Raw genomic sequence first — 9,296 nt, forward strand, 5'->3', positions numbered from 1 at the left:
CATTACCCAAACACAAGCAAAACAAGCACTGTAATGGACAAAAAACATTAACAATTAAATAAAATGGATGAACTAACAATAAACTTGAAAAAGGTTTAATTTGTATACATATAATAGTGTCAAACTTTTATATTTTGCTATTTAATCAGGTGTCGTCATATAAATAAAAATAATGAATTCTTTTTAGAGTCAGTGGATGTACTCTTCTAACGAAAAATTTTATGATTGGTCAAAGAAAATAAATATTTGCTATTATAACCGACCATGTGTCAATGTTAAAAGAAAATCTAGTTTTATTTATATGACAACACCTTATTAAACGACAATATAACAAAGCTCGACAAAATAAAGTGCATAGAAATTTGACTAATTATATTTGAATGTAAAGACTCATGTGCAGTTGTCTTCATGTGAAATTGAGAGTCAAGAATCATTAGATGATTTGACAGATTTGACTAAATTATTATCTAACAGTTCTCTACGATCAACTTTACATGAAGACAACTGCATACGAGTTTCTCCTTACTTGAATTATAACATTTTATGTTAACATTGGAAGCCAGGAGGAATTGATTTTTGACAGGCACTAAGGATCCAGCTTAGAGTAACAGGGACATCTAGGTTGTTGCCAAGAACATTGGCCTTAATAGCAGTGCACAAACAAAGTGCTGCTTCCAAATCAACCAAGCCATCAAGTAATGCACAACATTTGCTTGAAACTGGAGAACCAACAACAACGTTACCAAGTCCTAAGACATCAGCACAAACCCCTAGTTTCAATGTGTCTTTGGGGCATTTCTCTTTTGGTGGTGGTGGTGGTGCCGGAGTTGGGCATGGTTTTGGTGGTGGCGTGCATGATCCACATGCATTGCTCAACAAAGGTGTTGAAAGGAGAGACAGCACAAGAATTGTGGCAGAAAGCTTGCTCATGGTGTTGAAAGCCATGGCTTATAGCAAAAAGAAAATGCTTATTAGGAAAATATATTAAAAAAGGTATGATGTAATAACAAATTAGTGTGTTATGAAGTTGATAAATAGGGTGGTACATACTACCAATTTATAAAAGCAAAAGAAAATTTTGTGAGGATGCATCATCACATGGAAATCTGATTGAGTGATTGGTGTTGTTTTTCCAGCTGGATTTCTTTTGTATGCTTCTGAATTGATCAATGGAGTGAGGGCTATTGTTTATTTATTTATTATTATTATTTTTTGTTTTAAATCTTCTGTGGATGCTAATTCACTAAGTTATACTAGTGGCCTTTAGATATTTTTCTTTGATTTGATTTTCACTCTTCTTCAACGACTTTGGTCTAAGTTTTTAGTATTACAAAATTACTGACTGAGTTTTGTTTAATTTATTTAGCCTATATAAGTATAACTTATTATAAAAGAGAAAAACTCAAAGAGCCAGCAGAATTTCAAATTTTTAACTAATACTTGACCGGTTAATAATTAATTTATCGTGAACATAAGTTCTATAATTAGTCACTGCACTAATAGGTTGTATGCATAAGATGGGATTCAAATTTTCAATACTTGTTTAATCGAATGAGTGAACTAATCACTCGACTAACCTAAGTTAGTTTTTTAATTTAATAATTTATTTAAATAAGTGTTTAGAATTTGAATCCTATCTTATGCATGCAATACAATTATTAGTCAATAACAAATTTTTAAATAGAACTTAAATTTGTGGCAAATTAATTATTAATCTATCGTACCAAATGTTATATTTTTTGGGGTGATGCAATTTTTTGTGGCATCCTCTAGAATAATATAACATGTGATATATTAAAGAAGTTAGCAAAAAGAAAAGATACAATTAGATGATTTTTACAAATATCTATCATATATATGATCAATGTTAAATGTATTTTACTATTTAAAATAAAATAAACTAATGAATTGATATTATATGTTTTTTTAAATTAGATTAATAACATAATTTTTTAATTACTATTCATAAAATGTCATATGCATGTGTTTTTTAAGATTAAATTAATATCACATTTTAATAATTAAAATAAAATATTATTTTGATCGTTTGGACTAAATCTTAATTTAGTCTCTAATCTTTTAAACATTATATTTCAATTTCAAAAAGTTTCAAATATTTTATTTCAATCTCAATAAATTTTTAAATGGGTTCAACATAAGTAAGTTTATTATTAAATTTGACACAAACAATTCACATATTAAAGAACCATAATATTTTATTTCAGTTTAGAAATAAAATCGACCCACCAACTATTACCATTGTAAAAACTTTTTTTTATAGAACGTTCATGCTTGATTGTTAGGATTTGAAAATTTTTAAAAGAAGCAAATCCAGAAAAAGTATTATAAATAGGTTTTGATTATAATTTTCAAACATACAGAAGAATAGATGACTTAACTAATAATGTTGTAACATTTATATCACTTATTCTATTAACTATTCCTGTCAAATTTTAATGTTAGAAATCGAACTAAAATTTGGTAATAACAATAAACATATATATCACTTATATTTTTTTCAGATCAAACTGCTACTTTATTCTAAAATTAATAATGTTGGCTTACACTCTTAGAGTTCTGCAAATTAAGAAGTAACCAGATGTTTAAATAGATAATGAACTCAATGTAATGGTCGAAATTAAGATAGATTTGGTGTTAAAATAAACAATATATTAAATAAATTTAAGAATAGTAAACTTAAATGAGTCTATATCCGAATATTGACTAAAAAGGTTTGTTATCCAAAAACATTCTTATACTTTTATCCATATTTTTATTTTTTAAATTTGGTAGATATTACCAATGTATTTAAAAATGGTGGTCGTTTTCGCTAGTACAACGGTAAAAAAACATTTGTGGAGTAGTTTGAAGCTCCATTTTGTAACACAAAAATGTTCTTTGTTTTCTTGTGTAGCCATGAAAGGGACAGTTTTGACTTTTATGCATTGTGATGAGAAGATAGTAAGTAATAAAAATAAAGCCAGAAAGTAGTCCATTCTTTTTTCTCATATTTAGATTTGGAAAAATATTTTCAGAATGTAATTAATACGAGAATTTTAAATGATATACATAGGTATATATATATTGAAGAGGAGCAAGATAATGCATATATATGTCTGGTATCACATATAGAATATTTGTGCTAAATTTCGATATAAATAATTGGCATAATTAAAAACCCGATCAAATAGTTTTTTTATATATATTTTAAAAGTAATTATTATGTTTCGATATATATAATGTATTAATATATTTCAAATTAATACTAAGTTATATATATAAAAATGATTTATCACCTATAAAACTTCAATTTAACATTTATTTTTAATAAAAAAATCTAAATTTTTAAGAGATATATCTGTAACTAAATTAGATGAGTTATGCTATACATACAATTCTTTTTGGCTTAAAAATCTTACAAGTTGGGCTAAGTTTAATAAAAGCTACATTCACCCACTGGAGCGTGATAACAAACGCGTCACTCAACTGTTTCCAAAGCGCGTTCTCACTCACCATTATAGAAGACACTTCTTCTTCTTCAAGTTCCTCCTTCTCCTCTTCCTCTTCCTTCTTCTTCTTCTCATTCTTCTTTGCGTTTCTCCTCCTTTTTCTTAGCGTGTTTCATCTTCATCGTTATTTTTTTAATACTGTTATTGTTGTTGCATTTTTTTCCTCCTCCTCTTTCTATTGATTTTGCAACATTATGTATTTTTTTTCTTTATTTGATTTTTTCTCCCAAGAAGAATTATAAGAAAACGAAATAAGAATATGAGGAAGAAGAAGCAATAAAAGATGAAGAGGTGAAAGAGGAAGAGTTTTGAATTATGCAGAATTTATCAGAATAAAAATATACCCAAAAATTCTTAAAATATACCCAAGTATCTTTGTGTTATATCCAAATTTGCTGTAAATATAGAAAAATATTTTCTCTTATGCTGCGTTTTATTCTTCTTCTTTTTTTTCTTATTTCTTTCTTTCTTTTACTTAAATGAATGTAAATTCATCATCTTTCAAGTAATTTTGCAGCATTATGTGTTTCTTCTTCTTCGTTGTTTGATTTTTTTGTTTTTATTCTTGTTAAGAGAGTAAAACAAGAAGAAACTTGAGAAGGTAAAAAAAAAGATGAATAAAAAAAAAGAAGAAGAAGATGATGATGATAAAAAAAAGAAGAGACAGTAGAAGATGAGAATGAGGAAGAGGAAGAGTTTTGAAATACGCAAAATTTATCAGAATAAAAATATACCCAAAAATTCTTAAAATACATCCAAATATTTTCGTGTTACACCCAAATTTGCTGTAGAAAAATATTTCCTCAATGCTATATTTTTTTTCTAAATTGAACCACACCTTAACTACTTGATTGGATTCAAAATAATAATCAATTTCGTTCTGGTTCAATTGACAATCTGAACCTGAATTATTTATTATATTCAACAACGAAATAACTGATAATGAAGGAAAAGAGTAAAAGAAAAGAGGAGAAGAAATTTTAATAAAAAAAAAAAGAGGAAGAATAAGAGGAGGAGTAAGAAGAGGTGGTGTTGATGACTACAATAACGAAAAAAAAAATTACAAAAAAAAACATAAAAAAATATAAAAACAGATAAATATAAATGACTTATATAAAAAAACGTTTCTACGTGGAGAATAATTTTAAAATGTATTCTAAATTTCATCTATTATTGGAATCAATAACTCCTACCTACATAAGTAAATGACGTAATGAAATACTAATTACAAACGAGTGATACTTATTTTTAAATGTAAACTGTGTGTATATATATATTAATAGATAATCATTTCAATAAAAGTTAAAATACAATTGTTTATATTTTAATTTGGACATACACATTCTCCAAATTGACTGGTGATGATATTGGAGGTGTCAACAAGAAATATATACAAGAATGCAATCCTTGAAAAGTATTTTTATATTTTTAGGGGAATGAATTAAACTTTTTGAGAAAAAAATTATTTATTTATTTATTTAAAAAAATAAATATCACTAAATTATTAGAAAGATTTCTTTTCTGATTCTGTGTCTATATTTGGAAGTAAATAAACATGGACGTACACTTCGTTGAAAGAATACAACAACAGAGTTCTGCTCACAATTTTAAGACTGACTTGGAATCTTGTAAAATTTAATATAAACATAATAATACAACAAATTTAATAATCCATGTACTAAATAATCAATGCTTCTTCTCTTTCTCTCTAGACAAAAACAAGTACGAATAAATTCCATACATTTCACAAATTAAGTATGATACACAATCATAATATAAAATAAAATTTCCCTGATTTTATCAGAGAAAATAGAAAAAAAAAAACTAAGGTTGTTAACTGAAGCAAAGTAGCAAACATGCTTGCTTGATTATTACAATAATTAAGAAAACATGTCAAGAACGGTACATGGATTTTCCACACATTATCCAAACATAAACAAAAACAAGCACTACAATTTAAAAGAAAAATTAATTGAGAAACTAACAAGATTTAACTTCTATACATTTATCAATGTGAAATTTTTTATATTGCTACTTAATAGGGTGCCATCATATAAATAAAAATAACGAATTCTTTTTTATGGAGATAGTGGATGTACATGCACTAATCAAACCAAAAATTCAAGACCGGTCAAAGAAAATGAATATTTGTCATCAAAAGAAAACCTAGTTTCATTTATATGATAGCACCACCTAATTAAACGACAATATAAAAAAGTTCAACAAAATAAAGTGCATAGAAATTAAAATAATTACTCAAATTATAATATTGTACTATCTCAGTGAACATTCACATGCAGTTCTCAACTAGCAATTTCGCACGAAGATAACTGCATGTGAGTTTTCAACTCGTATCTTAACATTGGAAGCCAGAAGGAAGTGATTTTTGACAAGCACTGAGGAGCAAGCTGAGAGTGAGAGGGATATCTAAGTTGATGCCAAGAACATTGGCCTTAATAGCGGTGCACAAACAAAGTGCTGCTTCCAAATCAACCAAGCCTTGAAGCAATGCACAACACTTGCTTGAAGCTGGGGAACCAACAATAACGTTAACAAGTCCTAAGACATCAGCACAAACACCTAATTTCAATGTGTCTTTGGGGCATTTTGCTTTTGGTGGTGGCGGAGTTGGTGCCTTGCATGATCCACATGCATTGGTTAATAAAGGTGTTGAAAGGAGTGACACAACAAGAATTGTGGCAAAAAGCTTGGTAGTGTTCAAAGCCATGGCTATAGCAAAAGAAAATACTTAGGAAAATATGTATAATTTAAGTGTGGTATATATGAAGTTGAATAATGTATTGGTGGTACTACCAATTTATAAAGGCAAAAGAATTGTGTGTGAGAATGTATCATCATCACATGGAAATATGATTGAGTGTGAGTGGTGATGTTTTTCCAGTTGGATTTTTTTTGTATGCTTCTGAAATTGATCAATATAGAGACAAAGTTATTACTATTTTATTTTATTTTATTTTTTTAATCTTTTTGTGGATGCTAATTCACTAAGTTATACTAGTGGGCTTTAGATATTTTTCTTTCATTTGGGTTTCACTCTTCAACTTTGGTCTAAATTGTTAATATTTCAAAAAATTGTTAGTGTTGCAAGTGTGAAAAGTGTCGAAGTTAGTCCCACATCAAAGAAAGTAAGGAAGAGTGAGGAGTTTATAAGATGAGAGACCCATTAATTTGATACCTTAAGGTTTTGAGTTGGATGTGGTGTCTTCTTATCTTATATTTTCTCACGATTGACCCAACAAAAATTACTTATTTTATTTAGCCGATAAATATACTCTTGATTTATTTTCAACTAGACATACATATATACAAGATTTAAGGTTTTAAATTACTTATTTTATTTTTATTACAAGATAATCAATTATGACGCGCATTTGTATGAAAATCGTGAATTACTTAAATACTAAATAAAAAAAATTAATTTTTATATACTCTAATTATCGTAATATATACATTGTCCATGAAATAGGTGTATTTTATAAAAATAACAGTGCAATAAATTAAATAGCATTATCCTAAATTCCTAACATCATTCTCTTTTTGTTCCGAAGGCTACATTTTCTAATTATTCGTACCAGCAATAATAAACTAATAATTAACAACTTTGTAGCGCTTGATTATTATATTGTAATCATGTAGGATTTTGCTAATTAATAAAGTTGTCGTCGTCATCATCATCGTTACTTTTTTTAATTTTGATATGGAATAAATAATAGTGTATGACATAGTTATAGGAATATAGAGTGTTTTATCAGACTGTGATGATTGCGTCAAGCAGATCAGACGATCTCGATGAGAGGGAGAATAATCGGAGGTTCCGATTTGTGTACTCTAAATTTTTTAAACACAAATCGAAAGGTTCAATTTGTATATTCCCACAATTTTAAAAAACACCAAAAATTATAATATTAAAGTATATTACTCATTTTACTTCTATATCAATTTTTTAGCCCATCATCGTAAACTAAAACAGTGAGCATATGTGATATTAAGAGAAAAAACATATTATTTATTAAGAGTATCAAGTACAATGTGGTCTCACACTCTATCCAAATTTATCTAATTGTTAGACAAAATAGAAAAACATGTGAGTCGACAAAAAATCCTATTCTTTAGTCTATTCCACTAATTGTGTTCCAAATTTGATGGTATATATCAACTTTACTATGCATGTAAATTAATGAGTTCTTTTATTCATCATATGTTCACAAGAATTTTTGTTCTTCATACAAGGCACATCAATCATTAGCACTTCATAGTGTAAACTTGTCCAACTCAACAGCACAAAGGCATATACTAATTAATGACCAAAAATTATATTTTATATTATATATGTATATATATGTCAAATTGTCAAGTTGCCAAGTGAAGTATTTATATTATTTTGATGCCCGTGACTCTTAGTGATGAGTTAGTGGTTATTGGTAAATCATGGTAGGTCCAACCATAGGAGTGGCCATTTCCATAATGCCATGTGCATGAAATTAAAAGCTTTTAGATTTTCTCATAACCACTGGCCATGCTAGCTCAATCTTGCAGGCTGCACCAGTACTATCTTCAATTCTAAATCTTCATGAATTAGAATAATGTTATTTTTGTGCACCAAAGAAAATTTCTGAAAAATTCCAACATTTATAGATATTTATTCTAATAATAATTGGTATTTACTATAATTTTAAAATTCTACTATACGCCAATATAAATGATAGATAAAATATTCAATTTTTCGAATTAGGACCGGAAGTGAGCTAAGTTGAGTCGAGTTAGATCAAAGTCAAATTCAGCTATAGAAATTGAGCTTGGCTTACACATCTCGACTCATTAATAATCGAACCTATTTCTTAAGCTCAAACTCGACTAACTGAAAGTTCACGCGAGCTGACTCAAATAATAAGGACATAATCTATAATTTTATATTAATCAATTATAACTTATATATTTTAAAATTATTTAAAAAGATCAATTTTATATATTATTTATCTATCAATAGATAATAAATTTTTTATTTATGTTCTACATCAAAATTATATATAAAAAATAAATATAAAATTTTAAATAATTAAGATTATTAATATATAATTATATATCACTATTTTATATGTATATATAATATTAAAAGTATAGATTAAATATATATAGGATATGTGTAATAAATATATATATAATCGATTCAGCTCACGAGTTAATGGGATAAGCTTATCTAAATTCAAACTCGACTCATTTAATTTATGAGCTCAATTCCAGGTTCAAGTTTGGCTCACCATCTCACGAGTTTAGCTTATCGAGCAATTAACGAGTCGAACTCGAACTGACTTATGAACTGGCTTGACCCACTTCTAACCCTATATAGAATTAACCAATAATTATATATTTAATAATATTAACCCATTTTAATATAAAACGAAATATATAGAATAATACAAATTATTATTGATTCTTATAATTAAATTAAATTAAAGTATGGAAATTCTTTAAAAGTTGAAAATACAATAGAAATTACCATGTATAGTGTGGTCACATTCACATACATGCATGTGATAAGGAACTCCTCTAGGGTTGAGAGATTCAAGTACTATATATATTGAGTTCACAAGAAAGCTAAGTTCTTTGCGCGGGCGCAGAGAATCTTATTTAGACTCTTACCTAGAAATTAAAGATATATGTCATTCTTGTCATTCTTGAATTTCTTTGTTTAGTCTTTCTCAATTCAAGCAAGCACATGCATATACATAATTTTGAATGATAAGATATCACAGTTTATATATATAT

General features: G+C 27.4%; 2 protein-coding genes across 2 annotated transcripts; both read right to left on the reverse strand.

The window, feature by feature from the left end:
• Nucleotides 1-267: 267 nt before the first annotated feature.
• LOC107495270 (14 kDa proline-rich protein DC2.15) lies at nucleotides 268-1,039 on the reverse strand. The gene has a single exon (XM_016116380.3). It carries the CDS (start codon nucleotides 943-945, stop codon nucleotides 547-549), a length of 399 nt encoding a protein of 132 aa, XP_015971866.1. The 5' UTR covers nucleotides 946-1,039; the 3' UTR covers nucleotides 268-546.
• A 4,826-nt stretch (nucleotides 1,040-5,865) lies between these two features.
• On the reverse strand, nucleotides 5,866-6,237 carry LOC127748526 (14 kDa proline-rich protein DC2.15). Its single transcript, XM_052263138.1, has one exon. It carries the CDS (start codon nucleotides 6,235-6,237, stop codon nucleotides 5,866-5,868), a length of 372 nt encoding a protein of 123 aa, XP_052119098.1.
• Nucleotides 6,238-9,296: the final 3,059 nt, after the last annotated feature.

Source organism: Arachis duranensis, chromosome 6, assembly GCF_000817695.3.
Source record: "Arachis duranensis cultivar V14167 chromosome 6, aradu.V14167.gnm2.J7QH, whole genome shotgun sequence".
Taxonomy (NCBI): Eukaryota; Viridiplantae; Streptophyta; class Magnoliopsida; order Fabales; family Fabaceae; genus Arachis; species Arachis duranensis.

Bases quoted from the DNA above. Each gene is read 5' to 3' on its own strand.
- LOC127748526 (XM_052263138.1), bottom strand. From the start codon at position 6,237: ATGGCTTTGAACACTACCAAGCTTTTTGCCACAATTCTTGTTGTGTCA.
- LOC107495270 (XM_016116380.3), bottom strand. From the start codon at position 945: ATGGCTTTCAACACCATGAGCAAGCTTTCTGCCACAATTCTTGTGCTG.